The 23,060-nt window shown below is 41.6% G+C and overlaps 1 protein-coding gene across 7 annotated transcripts in view; it reads right to left on the reverse strand.

The window, feature by feature from the left end:
* MYZAP (myocardial zonula adherens protein) overlaps positions 1-23,060 on the reverse strand; it is a 132,230-nt gene that overhangs the window by 25,057 nt on the left and 84,113 nt on the right. For 4 of the 7 annotated variants that reach the window (XM_033437008.2, XM_033437009.2, XM_004274667.3 and 1 more), the window contains one exon: positions 6,560-6,643. The exons of 1 other annotated variant lie outside the window; for it this stretch is intronic. In XM_033437008.2, the coding sequence (XP_033292899.2) occupies positions 6,560-6,643 (84 nt within the window). Of the gene's footprint in view, positions 1-6,559; positions 6,644-14,664; positions 14,807-19,162; positions 22,786-23,060 lie in introns of those variants that run through there. 2 more of the 7 variants (XR_004485794.2, XM_033437013.2) reach the window with 2 other exon arrangements.

A 23,060-nucleotide genomic window follows, 5' to 3' on the forward strand; every position in this document is an offset into this window, starting at 1 on the left:
TGGTTGCCTGGGGGTGAATGGAGAGATGGACTGCAAAAGGGAAACAGAGAGAGGTCTTTGGGGAATGATGGAAATGTTCTATACCTTGACTGCAGTGGTGGTTTCACAGGTATATACAACTGTCAAAATTCATTGAATTATATACTTTTTAAAATTTAGGTTTAATTGACATTATATTAGTTTCAGCTGTACAACGTAACGACTTGGTATCTGTACACACTGCAAAATGATCACCACAGTATGTCTAGTTCACATTTGTCACCGCACGCTTTAAAAAGATGCAGCTTTATTTACATGAATTAATACAAGGTTGACAAGACAGAAAAAAAGATGATGAGAGCCTGAATATGGGCACTAGGAGGAAATTAGAGAGGGACGACAGAAATACTTAAAAAAAGGACAGGCCTTGATACAGGAAAGCAAGGACACTCCACTCTGAGTCTTGCCGACTGTGACTAAAGAGCAGCCTCAGCTGGCCGCCTGGCCTGTGCTGGGGAAGAGATTGCTTCCAGGACCGAGAATCAGGTTCCAGGGTTTTCCTTTCAAATACCACCACCTTGTGTTGAGCTGTGAAATACAGACCACCCGGGGGCTTGGGAGGCTGTGCGCCTTCCCGAAAAGAAGGACCTGGTATGGCACCTCTTGGCATTTTGGGGAAATTATGTCAAATGAATGGCAGCTGCCTCCTCCCCCAGCTCCCTCAGGCCCAGGGGAGGGAGCAGCCGGGGCTGTAACACATGCACTAGACAAGAATGCATGTCCAGGAAAACTCGTACATGGTGCCTGGTGCTGCTGCCCTAGCATTACACGGAAAATTCATAACTGACCCAGGAATGCACAGCAGACACACTGAGAGGTTTATGTGCAACACAACACACATTAAATGCAAGATGGACAAAACCAAGACTCCTTGAGCTGTAAGGTGAGAATTTTCAGCAGAGAAAAATGAAATGGAATCTGTTCCGATTTACAAAGCTGATCAACCTTATGAAGATAGACACTCATAATTTTATTATAATAAAATTTTCTATATTGGAAATAGGGGATGGGATAGTTCTTCAAGAGATGAGTGAATAAAAAGTTATTTGGAAAAAAAATAGAATGGGCATATTTTCACATCAGACAGATTTTTGAATCAGTTGATGAAAACGTAGTCTGATGGGGCCAGGCTAGCACAAACTTCTAGGGATCTGATGGGGGTGGGAGTAGCAAAATAGAATGAGTTTTAGCATTGGTAAGTACAAATGATGATTTCAGGGACCAAAATCACCTACATTTTCTATTTAAAAGAAGGAGGAGGAGGAGAAGGACAAAGAGGAAATACATATATCATTAACAGTAAAAGGAGTTCCTGGGACCTAGCCATTGAAGAAACAGTAAAGACATGGCATTTACTGTGAGCCATGTACTTTTCTAATCACTTAGTGTTAACTAATTTAGCCTTCATAACAACTCTGTGGAGAGGACTCCCTTAGCAAACTAAGACACAGAGCAGTTAAGTAACTTGCTCCAGACCACATAACTAGTAAATGACAGAGCCGACATTGGAACTCAGGCAGTCTAGCTCCAGAGTCTGCAGTTAGGCCCTTAACAGAGGGTAGCTACTTTATTAATAAGATGGGATATAGGAGGTTACCAGCTCTGTCCACCAAAACTTTTCAGAGATACCCGAAACACCACCACTGGCATCATTATGGTTTAAGGCAGGGGATGGAATGTCAAGGTATAAAAAGTCCTGGTTTTAGAATAGGTCAACATAATAGAAATTCTTCATGGCCAACAGAACCCTGTATTGTAAAACAAAACAATTAGATAAATTTGGAAAATGTCAGTGCAACCTCATAATCGTAAAAAGAAACATTTTCCCCAGTAATTTAGTTCCGTCAGTACTAAAATGGGCCTTAAACAACAAGGTTGTACTGTATAGCACAGGAAACTATATTCAGTATTCTGTGATAAACCATAATGGAAAAGAATATGAAAAAGAATGTATATATATGTATAACTGAGTCACTTTGCTGTACAGCAGTAATTAACACAAAACTGTAATTCAGCTATACTTTAATAAAAAATAAATTAACAAAACAAAACAAATAAAATGGGCCTAACAGTAGGCACAGCACTTTAGCCTACTACCAACACTCATGCCCAGATAGCCTGCCGTATACCTCTCCACTAAAACAACCCAGGGCTCCTCGGAGACAAGCCAATATCGTATCTAGGGACAGGACAAAAATGAGGACAATCTGAAACGCCTGTTGTTGCCATACAGCACGAATGACTCCACAAACATCAGGAACCCTGCTACACGGGTGAGGGAGGTAATGCAGAACTCTCCGCAGCTGAGCTGTGATACTCCCAATCCAAAAATGGGCAGAAGACCTAAATAGACTTTTCTCCAAAGAAGATATACAGACTGCCAACAAACACATGAAAGAAGGCTCAACATCACTAATCATTAGAGAAATGCAAATCAAAACTACAATGAGATATCATCTCACACCAGTCAGAATGGCCATCATCAAAAAATCTACAAACAGTAAATGCTGGAGAGGGTGTGAAGAAAAGGGAACACTCTTGCACTGCTGGTGGCAATGTGAATTGGTACAGCCACTATGGGGAACAGTATGGAAGTTCCTTAAAAAACTACAAATAGAACTACCATATGACCCAGCAATCCCACTACTGGGCATATACCCTGAGAAAACCATAATTCAAAAAGAGTCATGTACCAAAATGTTCATTGCAGCTCTATTTACAATAGCCCGGAGATGGAAACAACCTAAGTGCCCATCATCGGATGAATGGATAAAGAAGATGTGGCACATATATACAATGGAATATTACTCAGCCATAAAAAGAAACGAAATTGAGCTATTTGTTATGAGGTGGATAGACCTAGAGTCTGTCATACAGAGTGAAGTAAGTCAGAAAGAGAAAGACAAATACCGTATGCTAACATATATATGGAATTTAAGAAAAAAATGTCATGAAGAACCTAGGGGTAAGACAGGAATAAAGACACAGACCTACTAGAGAATGGACTTGAGGATATGGGGAGGGGGAAGGGTAAGCTGTGACAAAGCGACAGAGAGGCATGGACATATATACACTACCAAACGTAAGGTAGATAGCTAGTGGGAAGCAGCCGCATAGCACAGGGAGATCAGCTCAGGGAGATCAGCTCGGTGCTTTGTGACCGCCTGGAGGGGTGGGATAGGGAGGGTTGGAGGGAGGGAGACGCAAGAGGGAACAGATATGGGAACATATGTATATGTATAACTGATTCACTTTGTTATAAAGCAGAAACTAACACACCATTGTAAAGCAATTATACTCCAATAAAGATTAAAAAAAAAAACTAGGAGGAGAAGGAAAAAATTATTGTGGGAGCAAGGTGAGTCTGAGAAATGCCTTGTGTTCATGATGTCACTCAAAAGGAAAGTTAATATAAAGTGTAGAGAAAGATAACAAAGATGACAATATGTTACAACTTGTCATCAACTTTTAAAAGTAGGAAGCATTAATATATAAGATGATGTAGTTTCTTTTATAGAGTGTTAATTACATGTTTGTTTATAAGATTTCTGTGTTGAGTAGTAAAGAATAACAAAAGGAACTTTAAGTCAGGTCGTCCCAGGACTTGAGGGCCCTTGGAAGGGCTGCTTGGCATTGGTGGTCATACAACAAGCAGGTGGAAAGAGGGGCAGACATTCACTGGCATCAGTGGTCACACACAGTTAGCAAGGAGTCAGTCAGCAGTGTGTTTGTAACATCATACACTACTCACACAGCCTGAAGAGGAAAACCAAGTACCCAAACTCAACCTCATCTCCTAGGAGGTGAAATCTCTACCTAGTCTGACAAAGAACGGGAAAATATTAATAAGGAATGCATACTTTTTAATAGTGCTAAAGATAGGTCAATGCTTCCCAATGATCAGGGGTCCTGAGTTTGAATCACCTTGAAGCTACCTAGTCCTACATTGTAAAGCAAGAATTGTGTCCGTCCAAGAATTGGCATCCTCTAGCCTTAGCTATTCGGAGAAGGTATTCCATGTCCTTTGAATCTAAAAGATCACTGCATTTGTCTGGAAAGTGTCAAAATGATGTTAACTAAGGGAAATTGGCCTTCGGAAGATACTAAAAACCAAGAACACAAACAATGAAGAAATAAATTAAACCCAAGATACTTAATATTTTAGAATAAGTTAAAGTGTAAATGTATTATCAAATCTTGACATTTTGTCTACGTTTTATCTGCTGTTTAAGGTGGATGATCAAAAGGAATTAGTCATTCTAAATTTGTAGTAGAATTTAAATAGCCTAATCAACCAAATTTATAATCAATGTTTAAATGCTCAAGGAATGATGGTTTTCAAACCATTTTTGAATGGCTTATTGGATATACATAGCAGACACAGCCAGACGCACCCATATGCTATGGACACTCACCATTTCCTGGCATGCCACTTGTGACTCTTTCCCTGGGGCTTCCTCTGCCCCCTGGAGCCCAGTTGGCTCTGCCCAGAGCAGGCCAGAATTGCCACACACCCCCAGGAGCCGCCCTCACCAGCTACTGATGGGAGTTAATGGATAAATGCCCTAGTTTTCTGACCTTTTGGTAAGGGTAACTCAGAGGCCAGTGCACATCATCTTCCAGAGATGCCCAGGGTAAGGGAGCAGCAGCTTTCCACAGTGGTAACCTCTGTAAGGCACCCATTATTGGCCTTCGACCTTTCCCTGACTCATTTCTCCCCTCTCCCACTGGGGCTTCCTGGGATCACCTCCCAAATAAACTAGTGGACTCATATCCACATCTCGGAGTCTGGGCAACCTAAACTAAGAAAAGAAAGGAATTTATAAACAAAGCACACGTATGTGTAAGGAAGGCTCTTCTCAATGCAGAGTACCCCTTGGACATTTCCTAATCTCCCGGGAGGCCTGAGTAGCACAGCCAGGGGAAGGGGAGAGGGGTGGGCACTGTCTTGGGTAACCTGCTGCCTCTCCTGTTGGCGTCTCTTTTCTCCCTCCTGGAACCAGACTCTCTTGGGACCCATGACTTTCACCAGGACACTCACTCTCTGACTCTCACTGGGGAAGTATGATTCCTCCCACAGAGAGCTGTGATTTCAGAGGGCAGTCTTAGAAACAGAAATGTCCATTCATAAAGCTGGAGGTGGACTCAGTGACTGCAGAGGGGAAAACAGTGGGACAAGACAAGTGTCCACTTACTCAGCTGTCAGGACACTGAGATTCCTGGGCTTTGAGTCTGCTGCCAGGTCCCCAAGGGCCACGAGGGACTTCTGCTTACGACTTTTATAGGCAGCCCCACCACCACACAGAGTAAAGCTCCCCATCCCTACAAACATGGTGGTTAAGAGCTCAGGCTTACCCATTTCTAACAGTCACCTTGGGCAGATTCCTTAACATCCCTGAACCTCAGTTTCTCCAGCTACAAAATGGAGGAAACATAATCTAACTCATAGGGCATCGCTCTTAATAAAGAGAAAATGATGGGGTGCTTAGGCACGTCAGGCACTCTCATCGCACGAACACACAGGCAGGTACAGTTTTCATCCTCAATTTCTAATTCTAAGAAACTTACCTAGGGTCAGCCAGCTAATAAGCAGATCTAGCATTCAAATTTGGGCAAGTCTGATTCCACTCTTAACCTCTAGGTTATACAAAAGATATGCAAAGTAAAAGTGCCCAACACACACTAGGAGCTTAATGACTGTCATTACTTTCCTGTCTTCTTATTTTATTATTCTCTCCTGGGCTGTCTCTCACCCAGGAGGGACTACAAGCGGGGCACAGACAAGGAGAGATTCACGGAGGCTCAAAAGGAAGAGGCTCAATGCCAAGTTCTTAATAAATAGTCTTCAGAGAAAACAGAAGGCTTCCCCTTCTAGTAACACCGAAGCTTTTAAGGTTCTTCCAACTTCATAATTTCCTTCCCTAGAACCTCCACAAAATCCCCAAAATGCCTTTCAAAAGACCAGAAAGTCAGGAATACTAAATATCTTAAAAGTTCCAGGTGAAATTAAGTCACCTGGAATGAGGAGTCCGTCTCTCAGCCTGGCTCTGGTATTAAGTTGTGTGACCTTGAGAAAAGCCACCTGCCTTCTCTGTGCCTTTTTTCTTTTTCTTTTTTTTGGTTAACATGGAGATAATAATCCTTGTCTTGCCTTGCTTAAAGTTGTTGAGAGGATCATTGAGAAATGTATGTGAAAATACTTGGCAAATTATAACATACAACACAGATGTGGGGAGTTATCAGTGTTCATCAACAGCTTATCAGACTTGCTAAGAAAATTCCTGAATAAGAAAAATGGGAGCCAAAAAGCAGAGGTGAGCAGCAAGGGGGAATGAGGAGAGTCAGATGGTAAAGAAAAACTAGCTGTCAGAACCTCATTTTCAGTGTTGGCAGTTAACCTTCAATCAATTTTATAAGGCCAGGAAATAGCCATATTTTTAATTAAGTGTCGGTGGTAGGCTCAGCAACATAAAATTTAATGATAGGGAAGACCCCAGCTTAAAGAAACACAGCTTCTTACCTCTCCTTCTAAGAACGATATCTTTTCTAAAAGCTGCAATATTAAGAGCTGTTTCTGCTGCACCTTTTTCTTTAGTGATTCAATCTAGAAAGAAACAAATTGGAAATTGTTATCAAAAATGCAGAATTTGTACAAGTTAATCAACTGGAAGAGAAGCCTTTGGTTTTCATTCAAATAGAAACTACACATTGGTTCTTTTGTGTTCCGTGGAACAGTATGAACATGAGGTGCTTCACGGAGGCAGAGCGGGGGGGTTCTGTGCCCAGGTATGCTTGGGACATCATACGTGGTTGTGGAGTTGTTTCATTAGGTCTGTTTAGCCTAACATTTCTGCACTGATTCTGCCGTGTAACCCTTAGTAACATCCCACCGATGCTTTGGGAAATGCAGACATAACTCTACATAAAAAAATTATTTCACTTGAATTTATGCAGCAGCCTGCATTTCATACATTCTGCTCTGCTGTTCCTGTTCGTATATTCATATTTGTTGAACCACGTGTCAAAAGTTTTGCTCTGGGAAAAAGGTCACTGTCACTGAAAGTAATAATGAAATTCAGAGGACTGAGGACTCACGTGGCCTGGGTTAAGCAGGGAAGGCTTCTGAAAGAGACTTGAGCTGCATTTTCACCTTTGTTTTTATACTATATCTATCTTGGACTACTCTAACTTTGTTTTTCACTCACATATCATGTCTCCACAGACACATCGTAGGTTCCCTAAAAGCAGGAACCAGGGTGCTCTCTACCAGGCTATGTCTTGGACAATAGTGGGAACAGTGTGTAGGTTCGATAAATAACATGTGATTTTGAAGAATGCACTAATTTTCCAACAACCTTTCATATGACATTTGAGCAACTGCAAAATCTTTTTTAAAAAATCCCTCTCTGTGCAAAATGACACAATTCGTATAGAAGGGACTCTAGCAAATAACTAAAAGTACAAGTAGGGACTTCCCTGGTGGCACAGTGGTTAAGAATCTGCCTGCCAACGCAGGGAACATGGGTTCCAGCCCTGGTCCGGGAAGATCCCACATGCCGCAGAGCAACTAAGCCCGTGCACCACAACTACTGAGCCCGCGTGCCTAGAGCCCGTGCTCTGCAACCAGAGAAGCCACTGCAGTGAGAAGCCCACGCACCACAACGAAGAGTAGCCCCCGCTCACTGCAACTAGAAAAAGCCCATGTGCAGCAACGGAGACCTAACGGCAGCCAAAAATTAATTAATTAATTTCTTTAAAAAAGAAGTATACAATTACATTTAACCTTTGACCCAGCAACTCCACTTCTAGGAATAGATCCCAAAGAATCATTAGCCAAAATATGAAATGACTTGGACACAGGATTTTTGTTTTTAGAAAACACACACACAAAAACAGAACTCCATCAATAAGTGCCTGATAAATAAACTATGGTTCATCTTAACAATGGATGCCTATGTAACCTTCAAGAAAAAATGAAGATCTCTAAAACCCTGACACGATATATTGTAAGGAGTAGATGGTATGCTGGCTTTGGTGTAAAACTGGTGAAGACATATGAATGAATATATATTTGCAAAATGAAACACTGCAAAGATCAAACAAATCTTAATATTTACCAACAGGGAGAGGGAGGAAATTAGATGGAGGAGACAGAACAGAACAAAGACTTTTGTGATAATACCTTGTTACATAAGTTCAATTTTGAAAGCACATTTTACAGATTCAAAAAATAAAAACCAAAAAGGGGAAAAAAGTGAATCCTAAAATTTGAAAAGAAACAGAACAGAAAGAACTTAACCATATACCAAATTGGTTAAACGAATTAATTCAAGTGTTGTTAGGACAAGGTAATTTGACTGGATGTTTTTAGTGGAATGTGTTCTAAAGATAAACAATTGCACTCACTGGGAAAATTTTAGTAGTAATATTGGTATTATATTTTTAAACTATTTGATAGACTGTAGTATAATAACATTTGGAACAAGATTTTTAGTGTAAGAAAAAGAAATACAAGTACAAAATCAAAGAAAAAAAAGTTTTGTTAGATTTGAAATGAAAGTGTCAGTATGAATTCATAATCTTTTATTTTTTAAAAAATATACTAGATGAGCCTAAGACACCTTATTCTACCTGAAAACAAGGACATGAAGGGTCTCCCTTGGGGCAAAGATGGGACAATGTGAGCATCAAAAAGAATAATGAGTAAAACACATGGAATATATATTTTTTAAAACCCTGAGTATTTTATTATTCTTAAAAAAGAAAACCAAAAACAAAGCAGCAATGACAACTCCTCGGAAATGACAGTGGAACCAACTCCTTACTTAGAAGCTTGGCAATTTGGATAAAAGAAAAAAGCATTTATCCTGCCTTACTTCTACAAACTGCACGTTGAGATTACTAAAAAGCCCCAGTTTATGAAGAAAGAAGTTTTACTCTGCAGAAGAATTCCAGTTAATAAGTGGGGAAGGAATGAGAGAATTCAAAAATCACCATTGTGCGATCCCCTAGGAAATAACTGACTCAAGCAAGCTTCACGGACAGATGAGACAGTGGGGGGCAAAGCCCGCGAGGGACTTTACGACTTTGTTGTGGGCTGTCACCGCCTGATCCACGATCAGCCTTAGCATCACCCAAAGTGGGATCACCAGACATTGTGTGCCCCCAGAGCAGTATGAAATGAATCACACAGCACCACCCTTGAAGTATTCTTGCCTCCCCGGACAAAACAAAGTTGAAACGGAATCTAATTGCGCTATTAAGGAAACAAAAAGTCAAATTCAGAATGCGGGAACGTTTATAGGACAACTGACTTAGTTCCTGCAATAAGTCACTGGCTGGGGGTAAATTTGAGGTGGGGGTACCGGGGGAGTAAACAGAGCATATGCTCTAGATTAAAGGTTTTCAGAAACCTAACAACCAAATACAGTGGACCTCTCTGTATGCTGACTGGAACAAAATATCAGTTAAGAGACAATTTTAAAGACATGTTGGAAAATGTTATTACAGACTAGTAGTAAGTGGGACCAAGGAATTATCATTAATTTTGTTAGGTGTGGCAATAAGCATTATGATTACAGAAGAAAAAGTCCACGTTTTATTGATGCTTAATGAAGTATACAGGAAACATGCAGAATGTCTGGGATTTGCTTTAAAATAACTGCACAAAGGAAAAAATAAAAGGAAAAGAAGGTGTAGATAAGGCAGATGTGGCCAAATGTTGCTGCTTGTTGAATCTAAGTAATGATTCATCATTACGCCCTTTGTTCTGAGAGAATGTGACATTTTCATGATAAAATATTTTAAATTCCACCTGGTGTCAAAAAATATAATTCTCTGACATGAAAAGCAAACCATATGAAATAGAATACAATAAACATACTTAAGAAGAAAATCGATAATTATTTTTTAAATTAACAATTAAAAACAGTCACTAGTTATCCTTTCGTACCTATTAAATTTGCCCCAAACTACTGACTGAAGAAATCAGTGTTGGAAGGGCTGGGAGGGATAGCTACTCTCATGTGTTGCAGGTGGTGCTGTAAATTAGAATGACCCTTTGGGCAATGTAGCAATAAATATGAAGAGCCATAAAGCTGTTCATACCCTTTGACCTACTAATCCCACTCCTGGGAATTTATCCTAAGGATATAATTCAGATGTAGGAAGAAAGCTATATATACAAAGATGTTCTTGCTCCAATTATTTATAATAGAGAGAAAATGGAAATAACCTTAATGTCCAGCACTAAAGGAACGGGTGATAAATTATGGAATATCACTTGGATGGAATATATTACACAAACACTAAAAACAAATATATTACAAAATGGAAAAGTGTTTACAAAAAGCCTCAAGGGATAGAAAAACAAGAGTTTACAATGATGAAAGTAAAAGCTGGAAGAAAAGTTAGATAAACAAAATCGTTCCGGGGTTGGGGTAGGATTATGAGCAAAACAAAAGTTTGTTTTGTTTAAATTTCCTTCATTTTTGTAGGAATAATTTGCAAAAATCATCCTTACAGTGTCCCTTTTTCATTCCTTCTTATAGTGTTAGAAATTTTTAAAGCTTTTAAAATCTTTAAATGATAGGTAAAGTGTGTACTGAAATGAACTAAACTATTCCAAGAAGGTCAGGGGTAGTACTTCATCAAATAACACAAAAAGTGACTTCACGCACACTAGTTTCACTATCTCTGAAGTAATCAGAGTGCTTTGTGAGTCAAGAGAAGCAAGAGGTGTGGGTTAAGGGCACCCTAATGAACAGCTCACAGGAGGAGACCAAGATGATTCTGCTCACCTTTGTCCCTAGATTTTAGTTTTAAAAAGAAATAAATGCAAAGCAGAGATATCATCTGGAGAGACAGCTGAGGGGAGAACTCTGGGCTAATGCTAGCGTGAGGAGGCATCTCATTCTGGAGAAAAAGAATAGGTTGAGGGAAGGATGTAGGGGATCTGAAGCTTCTGACAACAAGAATCGCATTTTTCAGCAACTGATGCTTCAAGAAGCGATTGTGCTTTTGCACTAAAAATGAATGCTGTGCACACTCATTTGCTTTCATCCTTGAGCATTTCTCATAGAAGCATCTTGTACAGTACATTCTGTGGCCAGAGCTGACTTGCTCGGATTAGAGAAAAAGGATGCTTAGGTTGGCAGTCAGTCCATGGCTGGCCCCTCATGCCCAAGTTACTCCCCCCTGAGGTCTGCTCCTGGAGCACATCCCATGCCTTCTCCCAAGTGCGACACCCAGTTTCTAAAATAAGCAGGCTGTCACGCCTCTGGGTTTGCTAATATTCTAGGTACTGTCTGACTCCCAAGCCTTTGGTTCTTTTCCACAATATCTAAATCATTTGTGTGGAAAATGCTGTTATTTCTGACTGCCAACTTCGAAGAGCCTTGAAATATCGTCTCCTGTAGCACCTAGCATGATAAACACTCAAAAATTAGCTACTACTATGTTATTACTGGTATTTCTCCCTCCCTAGACCGTCAGCTTGAGAATAAAGACCTTGATCATCTTCATATTCTCAGACATTGAATGGACGAATCAAAGAATCCGTCCATCCATTATCTCTAAACAATCCACGCCTTAGACTCCAGGGGCATATTTGTCTGGAACAGACTCTTGGAGGCCTAGATGAACCAAGACAGACTTGCTAAACACATAACCTCCGAAGCAACTCCCAAAATCGGGGGCACCCAAAATCCAGGGAACTATGCAGCCGGTATGCAAGTAAAATCCATTTGGCACCTTTGCTCTCGCTTTTCTTTTTTTTTTTTTTTTTTTTTTAACATCTTTGTTGGAGTATAATTGCTTTACAATGGTGTGTTAGTTTCTGCTTTATAACAAAGTGAATCTGTTATACATATACAAATGTTCCCATATCTCTTCCCTCTTGCGTCTCCCTCCCTCCCACCCTCCCTATCCCACCCCTCTAGGTGGTCACAAAGCACGGAGCTGATCTCCCTGTGCTATGCGGCTGCTTCCCACTAGCTATCTATTTTACGTTTGGTAGTGTATATATGTCCATGCCACTCTCTCACTTCTTCCCAGCTTACCCTTCCCCCTCCCCATATCCTCAAGTCCATGCTCTATGTAAGTTTGTAAATTTGACCTTCAAGAGGTTTATGTACACTTCAAGAATCTGCATTTAAATCTAGCTGTCACCAGGTGGTGGTAAATGACCCAAGTTACCAGGCTCAAGTCAAGGCATTAAGAAATGAGAACTTAGATGAGGTCTGGAAAATGTAGTTACCCAAGAATGTAATCTTCTTGTAACAGTTAAATTTAAATATCAAACAGTAAACCCCCTTAGAGAACAAAGGGAAGAAACCCAGTAAAATCTAGAACCTTTTAACTGATGTTAACTCAGTTAACTGATTGAACTGATGTCTAATTTTGTCTTCGTTAGCATGATTTTTTTTTTGTAATTCAAACTGTGTATATGTCTTACAGCCTAACTGATAATGCAGGATGCTAGGTTTCTAAGACTACAGGCCAGATTGATATTTAAGGTGGGCAGTGGGGGGGTCATCTGGTTTCTTAAAACTGGAACCAGCTTTTCTTCACATCAGCCACAACTGAGTTACCTGCATAGATGGTTCGAGCTAAGCGATCCCTCTTAACCAGACCCACACACTGGAGTCACCTGGATGGAGTCATCGACTTCTAGGCTCGACCCCAGAGATGCTACATATATCACCCTCTTACTTAAAAACCCTCCCAAGCTTCTGGGGGGGCGGGATAAATTAGGAGTTTGGGATTCACATATACACCTACTATATATAAAAGAGATAACCAACAAGGACCTACTGTATAGCACAGGGAACTATACTCAATATCTTGTAATAACCTATAATGGAAAAGAATCGATTATATATAACCAAATCACTTTGCTGTACACCTGAACCTAACACAACATTGTAAATCAACTATACTTCAATAAAAGAAAAAAGTACAAACAAAACAAAACAACCCTCCCAAGCTTCTAATGTTCCAACTCCCTAGCGTGGACATGAGGCACCTCTGCTGTGGTCCCAATTTATCTCCGCAGTTTCATTTCGTGCCTGCTCTGTCCCACAATGAACCCTGCTTACAAGCCACTCCATACTCAGCGTGCTGTGGACATACGATGGTCCTGCTACCAGGCCTCTGCACAGGCTGGTGCCTTCACCAGGCATGCCCTCCCACCCTCCATTCCTTTTTCCACCAGGAAATCTTCTGTCAGGAAGTACTCAACAGTCACCTCCCAGGCCAGCTCTTCCCAAGTCCTCCAGGCTGGCTTTGTGTCTCTCTCCTCTGTTCCATTTCAGCCCTTCGAGCAAACCCCTAGTAGAACCCATCATTGTCACTACCACTCTTTGTTTACATCTTTCCCTTGCACCAGACAGCAAACCCACATGGAACAGATGTTTAGTGCATCAATTATCTTATATGAAAGAGTAGTCCTCTTAGGAGGTGAAATCACCCCTATCAATCCACACATTTTTATAAACTTCTTTGGAAACAGATTCCTATAGTGAAAGGATCCCTCGCAATTTCTTTCAAAAAGACCTTGTATGTCAACCAGACCAAAATGAAATTGTACAAAAATTTAGTAAGGTCCTGTTATGGATTCACAGCAACCCAGGAGGTTGCAAGGCTTTTCAGCTTCCTGGAATTTTTTTCCATTGGTGACAGACATGTAGGGTCATTTCATGTTAGATGTCAGAATGTGATACAGCCCTATAATTAGAAGGATGTGAATAGTACCCAATTGTGCAAGACTCATGAAACATAACTCAATATTGAGGTTGGGGATGTGGAGAGAAATGAATGAATATAAGAAATGCAGCAGCAAATAAGTATTAAATACTAGATAGCACTTGATATGTTTTTTTTTAAGAAATTGTGCTTTGGGGTGTTTTCTCTTACCAGCTGGCAAATGATGATATACATGTATCTGAAAATGCCTTATGTAAAACAGGAGACACAATGGAACAGGGCATGATATTAGAAGGTATGTTACAACTGATGATCACATTGAATTAAATTGTTTAAAATCTTGTAAGGAAAAGGGAATTCAGTTTTTTAAATCCAAACTAAGTTTATGTTCATTTTCTTTGAAATCTGTTTTATTTTGTTTTCATTCGAATTTTAAGAATAACCAATTAAAGTCCACAGGTACTTTTATTCAAAATCAGGGTGTGTGTGTATGTGCCTATCATGAAACTCGACACATTAATAAGGTTTCCAAACCTCTGTCACCAACACCCCACTTTGTTACTCCTACTAATGGGCCCTCATTTAAAAACACTTTCTACTTTAAACTGCATTGATAAAAAAATAATTCATTTTCCCATTGAAAATGTACCAAAGATGGCTAATTGCCAATCAAAGCTTCTAATCAAAATGAGATAACCAGGGTTCTGAATTCTAGCTCAGGGTAAAGCAGTAGGATACTTGAATGTGAGCCCTTCTCAACTTTTCATGGGAAAAGTATGCTGTTCGATTATTTGAAAATTTGACAGGAAGATAGCTTGAAGATCCCCATTATTGTTATCAAAACCCCTAGAGATCCAGGGACTCGGCGAACAGACTGGGGCACGGTTGGCACAAGACAGGCAAGAACCTTCTAGAACTCACCTGGGGTTTTAGTCACCTCCCTTTGCTCCCTCTTATCCTGACCCAGCCTTGTTTTCAATTCAGCCTCTTGTGATCTGGCAAATAGCTTTCTCCATTTCCCTCAACAAAACAGGACTCGTGTTTGATCCCCAAATACCTCACCCTGAAAAATGAGAATAATTGATATCTAATACTCTTCCTCTGAAAAGGTTTTTTATTTTTGCTGCAGTTTCTCTTAATTCATTTTAGAAGTGTTGTAACACTAATTTCATAGTTATGTATTTTTAAAGTGCATTCCCTTTGATAAAAACCACCATGGTAAGAATTTTAAAAAGAAGGTTACCCTCTTTTCCTAAAAAACAATAAAGCACAGGGATGTAAGACAAGAACAGGATCTGCCCTGCACTAATGCAGCATGAAAGAACAGTTTAAAAAGGACAAAGAAAATGGTACATTATCTCATTTTGGGGGGAGTGAAGGGGATGAATTAAGGCCACAGCAAAACGAAACTGAAAAATTGCTAAATGAAGCTCTGAGTGGGGAAAATGAAAAATCAATGAAGGAATGGAGGGAAAAGGTACATTTTTCATCTTCATGATGCTTGACTGGGTTTGTAGAAATTCATTTTCAATTAATGTGTCTTGTGGCATTCAGCCAGGCCAGATATGAACAGGGCACACATTTTAATCAATTTTTTTCTATTAAGTTTGAAGTAATATATAATAATAGAACTATACTATTCAAAAGGATCGGTTGAAACTGGCTTCTGAGGTAAAATAATCTAATGTGGTTTGATTTCTATCTTATATTAAAGATAACCCAACTTCTGTTTAAGGAGAAATAGCACCCTGGGTGCCTGAACATGACTGGGCCATGTAAACACCAGGGAAGGATGGATAAACCGGCGTTCCAATCTGTGTGCATTCACTGGGAAGGAAGAAAAAGGGGTGTACCGAGCACCAGGGCTTTTGCTGGCTTAGCTCATTATCCTCAGAAACAACCCTAAGAGTCGTTATCCCCATAGACGAGGGAACTGGGGTTCCTACAGTTTCATTGTCTGTTCATTCCTTAACAATCAGCTGTGATCCCCTCTGCATCGGGCCCAGTGCTAGATTCCGGGAGCACAGCAGTGAGCCAGGAAGACCTGGTCTCCACTTTCAGGGAATCAACATCCCAGTGAGGCAGTAAATGGAGAAAGAAACACACACATTAGCGCAATAAGGAAGCAGGCAGAATGATGTCAGGTCTCCCCACCTACCAAGAGATAGGATGCACCTGCCGTCTGCCGACGGGGTGAGGGAAAGGTTCAGACCACAGGGCTAAAGAGGTAACCAGCTCATTCCAGCTTGCCCGGAACTTTCTAGGTTCTAGTCTCGTGAGTCAGGAACCTTCTCATTCGCAGGCAAACCAGGACAGGTGGTCACCCTAGAGCTCGATTCTGGCAGGGCTGAGCTCTAAACCCACTTCTCTTTGATGACAAGGCCCAGGCTCTTCCGTTCACACCAGCCTGATGTCCAGAGGTCTATCTTCCCTATGACGACAACCTATCGCGGCAATGCTGCCTAGAAATTAGGCCAGGCTGGGAAGAATACTGGCAGATGATACCTTCTGTAACAAAGGATTTGCTGGAGCCCTAAGTCTTCAGGCTATTCTTTCCTCTTCTGTGACCTTATTGGAAGGTGGGATGGAGAAGTGGCAAAGAGGGTCCTCTGAGCTTCTCTATCCCTGTGCTTCCCTGGATGGGTACAGTATCAGGGACAGACGACCACACACTGAGCAGGAATATCCAGGGAGAGAACTGTTTCAGGCTAAACAACTAGAGGAGGTACAGGCATCACTCATCTTACTGCACTTCATTTTATGGTGCTTTACACGTCACATTTTTCACAAATTGAAGGTCTGTGGCAACCCTGCACTGAGCAAGTCTGTCGGCACCACTTTTCCAACAGCATTTGCTCGCTTTGTATCTCTGTGTCACACTCTGGTAATTCTTGCAATATTTTAAATCCTCCACCAGCAAAAAGATTACAACTCACTGAAGGTTCAGATGATGATTAGTGATCATTTTTCAGCAACAAAGTTTTTTTTTGTTTGTTTGGGTTTTTTTTTGCGGTACGCAGGCCTCTCACTGTTGTGGTCTCTCCCGTTGCGGAGCACAGGCTCCGGACGCGCAGACTCAGCGGCCATGGCTCACGGGCCTAGCCGCTCTGCGGCGTGTGGGATCTTCCCGGAGTGGGGCACGAACCCGTGTCCCCTGCATCGGCAGGCGGACTCTCAACCACTGCGCCACCAGGGAAGCCCTTTTTTTAATTAATTAATTTATTTTTGGCTGCATTGGGTCTTTGTTGGTGCGCGCCGGCTTCTCATTGCAGTGGCTTCTCTTGTTGCGGAGCACGGGCTCTAGGCACGCAGGCTTCAGTAGTTGTGGCTTGTGGGCTCTAGAGCGCAGGCTCAGTAGTTGTGGCGCATGGGCTTAGTTGCTCCGTGGCATGTGGGATCTTCCCAGACCAGGGTTCGAACCCGTGTACCCTGCATTGGCCAGCAGATTCTTAACCACTGCACCACCAGGGAAGTCCCGAACAAAGTATTTTTAATTAGGTGTCACATTGTCTTTTTATACATAATGCTATTGCACACTTAATAGACTACAGTATAACTTTTATATGCACTGGGAAACAAAAAAGTTCATGTGATTCACTTTACTGCAATATTTGCTTTATTGCGGTGGTGTGGAACCCAACCTGCAGTATTTCTGAGGTAGGCATGTATATGGAAGCACCCAGCTCCACACCTGGCACAAAGCTGATGCTAAAAAAAAATGGGGGCTTCCCTGGTGGCGCAGTGGTTGAGAGTCCGCCTGCCGATGCAGGGGACACGGGTTCATGCCCCGGTCCGGGAGGATCCCACATGCCACGGAGCGGCTGGGCCCGTGAGCCATGGCCGATGAGCCTGCGCGTCTGGAGCCTGTGCTCCGCGGTGGGTGAGGCCACAACAGTGAGAGGCCCGCATACTGCAAAAAAAAAAAAAAAAAAAAGGTAGTTTAAATAAATGGTCCTATTGACATATACACACTACTATATATAAAGCAGATAACTAATAAGGACCTACTGTAAAGCACAGGGAACTCTACTCAGTACTCTGTAATGACCTATATGGGAAAAGAATCTAATATATGTACATGTATAACTGATTCATTTTGCTGTACACCTGAGACTAACACAACTTTGTAAGTCAACTATAGGCCAATAAAAAAAAATTTTTTAAAGATGCTTATACTAGTCTTGTCAATTTTAAGACAAAACAAAACAAAAAAATAAAGGAGGTTTTAATTACACACACACACACACACACAACATGTTCCTAAAGTTCAGGTTCCCTGGGACATGGACCCTCAACTGTACTGACCAGGACTCTCCTGGGAGCCCCCTAGCTGCCCTCCCTGCCCCTCTCCTCTCCTGTTTGCCAAGCACGCCCTGCCAGAGACATCCCTCTGAGGCTCAGATCTGATCAGGCAATGGGGAGCCATCGAGGAATTAGGAGCTTAGTAATAAAGGACATTTTCTTGGCTTGTTGCTGGTAATCCACAGCAATTAGGCCCAACCTACATTTCCAGTCTCTTCATCATTACTCCCTCCTACAATCCAGTCAAACTAGAATAATGCTCCCTGAACTCACCCTATACTTTCTGGCTTCCATGCTTTTGTTTTTTATTTATTCTGTATCTTGTCTGGCACGTCCTTTTCCACCTACTCAATCCCTGCCCAGAAAAATCTAACCCATGCTGCAAGACCCAGTCAAATTTCACCTCCTCCCTAAAGACTCCACGCACACTAGAATTAGTGAACATTTACAGGCACTGAGCTACACCCTTAGCGTACATTCTTTCAGTCAATCAACAACCCCTGAAGCAGGTACTATTATCATCATTCCCATTTTTTTGATAAGGAAACTAAATGTTGGAGAAGATCAATAAGTTGCTCAAGATACAAAGCCCAGTCAGGAGCAGATGCAGGATACAAAGATTGAATTTACTTGAAGCCTACAAACTTAACCACTATGTTCTCCAGCTTGTGTGTTCCCAGCACACAGCTAATTGTCCTGCTTAACCCTTATATTCTGCCTTGAGTTATAACGAGTTTTAACGTCAACCAGAAAGTCCTTTGAGGGCTTTGAGGACTCAGGTCCATTTTTACATTTGGTTCATAAAACTTGCTTCTTAAATGTTTACCGATTGACTCATCAGAGAAATACTCTCCGTAAGTGGAACCTAGCCCTTCATCACCCCCACTCCCACTTGTGTGTGTGAAGACTGGCTTTTCTGCAGACTTCAGCACAGAGGCAGGGGAACAGAAATATATAAAGACAGTGGCATGAGGGAAACAACTCCAGCTTGATAAAGGTTGAATGAAAAGAATCAGTGGGGGAAGGATGGACTATCCAATAAATGGTGTTAGAGAAACCAGCTTTCCATGAGGGGAACAAAGGGTGACAGCTCTATTCATACTATATACACAAGAAATACATTCCATGTGGATTATTCTTTATTTGTTCAACAAATATTTATTGAGCACCTACTATATGCCTGTGACTATTCCAGGTGTTAGGGATATAGCCATGAACAAAACAGACAAAAGCCACTGTCCTCAGGGAGCTTACATTCTAGTGGAGGGAAACAGATAACACATAAATAAACAAAACAGATAAGTGTAGGATATATTACAAGATGATAAGTGCTATGGAGAAAAACAGAGTAAGGAAGAGAACGATGGGTAAGAATGTGGGGGAGGGGTGTAATTACAGACCTAAAGATGCAAAACAAAACTCTAAAGCTTATGACAGACAAACAAGACACACAACACAGCACAGAAAGATTGATAACTTTCTACCAAAATTTAAAATGTGTATATTATACAAAACACCATAAACAAACAAATGAAAATGACTGACAAGGAGAAGATAATGGCATTCAAATACTTTTTGACAAATGACTAATATTGGCAGTATACAGAGTTCCTAAAAATCAGCAGGGAAAAAAAGAAAAAAAAACAGAAAAACGAACAAAAGATATGACCAACCAGTTCATAAGAATGGGAGCCTGACTGGTGAGAAGTTTATGCTCAATGTCTACAGTTGTAATGAGCAGTCACCAGCCTGACGCAAGTTAAAACTAAGACAAAGAGATACTATTTCACAACTGGCTAAAATTATAGTCCAACAGCACCAAGAGGTGATGAGAATGTGGAGAAATCTGCCCTCATACATGACGGGTGGAAGTCTACGTACACTTTGGAGAGCAATAGGGAAATACCTAGCAGAGAAGAAACTGTGCCAACCCCAGGCCCTGACGATTCCTCCTCTGAGTACATTCCCTAGATAAGCACAGACACATGTGTGGCATTGTTTGCAAAAGAATAAAAAATTGGAAGCAAGCTAAATGTCTATCAGTAGGGTACATTACAATATATTCATCTAATGGAATATTAGACGGCCATCAAAATGAATAATTCTGATCTATATGTAACAACTCCAAAAACAAAACCGGGGAAAACAGTAGGTTGCAAAATAAATACAATAGAATTTATTTATATATTATAAATAAAATTTTACATACTTTGTTAAACACAGAAACCAAGCTATATGCCAACAATAAATACATGTATGTGTAGTAAAAGCATAGAAACATGGTCTGGATAGAGGCCAAATTGCCTCCGGAGGAGGTGTTAGGGCAGGATGGGGTGGAGGGTAAGAAGGGAAAAGATCCAAACTGGGAGGAGTAAAATGAGAACTTCTCATGTTTTATTTAGAAAAAATATGAAATACGCCAAAATGCTAACATCTGTCAATTCCAGAAGAGAATACATGGGTTTGATTTCTTATCATTCTCTTTAAGTTTCTATATTTTAAATTTTTTTCCAATTATAAAAAAGTAAGAAGCAAAGAACAAGGCTGGCTTTGGAGTCAAAAATCTGGGTGTGGACCTAGCACCATCATCACTTGTGGAGAGACCACTCGCTACTTATTTTTTAAGACTCTTAAGTCTCAGTTTCCAGTAGTAAAAAATGGTGCTAATAATACCTCCCACAGAGGGTTAACGTGGGATGGGAGGGGTAGATGCACACCTACAACACATGAGGCACACCTGGCAACATGAGAAACAGCCACTAGCTAGGAGTTACGTGGATGAGGAGCACAGGCACACAGACTACTATGGGCAGAACGTGAGCACCCAGGTCTGAGAAACATTTCAGAGCCAATTAGAAACAATTTCAACAGACAGAAAGTGGGTTCGATGACATTTGCAAAGAAAAGACCTTCTCCCTTGAAAGGACAATTTGAATCGTGAATACATTAATCAATACATGTCACACAATGACCCTGCAATACTTCTATAATGCATACAAAAAAGGTTCACACCATGTGAGCTTTCTGGTTACCTTCTAAAAACTTCATGCTTTAGATAAAGCAGCTGAGATTTTAAAATGAAAAAGTGGCTAATACAGTGTTAAACACCAGAATTGGAAACTGTAACATTTTCGATTACTATAAATAAATTTGGCCTCAACTTTTGAGTAGCATCTCCTTTGGGTGGGGGTGTGAGTGGCCCTGAGACAGAATCACAGCCTTACTAAGAGCCCAAGGCTTAGGATCCAGTTAGGGGTCAGGGAATGGGGTGGTAGTGCAGGGTGAGTGTGGGGCAGGGTTTGAGCACCTAACTCATGTTTGATGCAGGAAGTCAAGTTCATACCATATCACAGTCCTGGCAGGAAGGGGTGAATTTAGGGACACAGGCAAAGGCAGGGAGGAGCAGGTGGAGGAAGGTCCTCTCAGGCAGGGGACCCGGATCTAAGGAGATCCCCGATTAGCCCAGGACCCAGCATCAGGCCTAGGGGGAGGTGCAGGGGTCGTCTAGGGCACAGCATTTGGGGGGCGGGGGGGAGGCACTCTCACGGTCCTGCAGACAGCCTTGGCACCTCACTCACTCTCTGCCCCAAAACATAAGGTCTACCTAGCCTCAGGGTACTATCTGTGCCCCAAAAGAGAGAAGGAACTCCAAGGGCAGGGGGGAGAGCACACAATCCTGGGAGAGAGGCCCAAGCGGGTGCCCCGCTTCCTCTAGAAGTCATTACATCCCCTTGTCTGATATTACTTCAATTTTTGAAGCTGGGTAGTGAGTCTACTCCACTAGAACAAATGCCAGTAACTTTTCCACCAGACTGAAAAACACAAGGGCAGTAAAGGTATCCCTAGAAACAGTGTAGGTCCCTACACTAGAGTGACATCTAGATTAGCGATTCTCAGATCTGACTCAAAGCTCCCTAGGGGAAGTCTGGAAACCCAGCAAGCGTATCTGGGGATCTGCATTCAGACAGAACACAGTGGAGGTAAACTGCATCAACAGTTCATACACATGTGGGAAGTTACTCGTCTGCTTCCTTTCCCATCACTACCTACTTGCTTCAGCTGGGCAGAAGCATCTAAATTAAAGACCAAAGACAACTATTGACAAGAAAGCATTTACCTGCCCACTTTGCCACGGAAAAGAGGACGGAGCGGAAAACTACCCAACGTCTAAGTGACACCCCCCCCTTAATGAACTCACTTCATTATTATTAGGCTAATACCACCCACTGACTATTACTACCACTGCTGCTACTACAATTCTCAGCAACACCGTTTAGTTTTGATGAGATACCAGGACCTGTGGCTGTCTCACGAAGCCCTCTATGAAAATAAAGCATGCATAAAGTATACTTCACTTCAGTATATTTCAGCCAAATACATTTTTTAAATTAATTTATTTATTTATTTTACTGCACGCAGGCTTTCTCTGGTTGCAGCGAGCAGGAGCTACTCTTCGTTGCGGTGCGTGGGCTTCTCATTGTGGTGGCTTCTTGTTGCGGAGCACGGGCTCTAGGCACGTGGGCTTCAGTAGTTGTGGCTCATGAGATCTACAGCACAGGCTCAGTAGTTGTGGTGCACGGGCTTAGCTGCTCCGTGGCATGTGGGATCTTCCAAGATCAGGGATCAAACCCGTGTCCCCTGCACTGGCAGGTGAATTCTTAACCACTGCGCCACCAGGGAAGTCCCGATTTTTCTTGTCATCAGATATACTTCTCCTTTTCATGAAGTGAGTTGAACTGTCTATGCGTGATGATAGAAGCAAACCAAATGTTTCTTAAACAAGAAGGGTGCTAAGTTGATTAGTGCCGTTGATCTTCATTCAGAAAGGACATCCTCAGGGCCACCTCCTACATACAAATATAATCAAACTACAGAGACACCTGGCTTATTCTGTCTTTTCTGGGGTGTGATCAGGTGGGGAGCACTTCCTCCTGGGGCGCTGGAGTCCTTCGAGCCCACTTCCCATCTCCTTGGCAGGTGTCCTTGGCACCTTTTCCATGAATAAGGCTGCATCC

Source organism: Orcinus orca, chromosome 2 (assembly GCF_937001465.1).
Source record: "Orcinus orca chromosome 2, mOrcOrc1.1, whole genome shotgun sequence".
Taxonomy (NCBI): Eukaryota; Metazoa; Chordata; class Mammalia; order Artiodactyla; family Delphinidae; genus Orcinus; species Orcinus orca.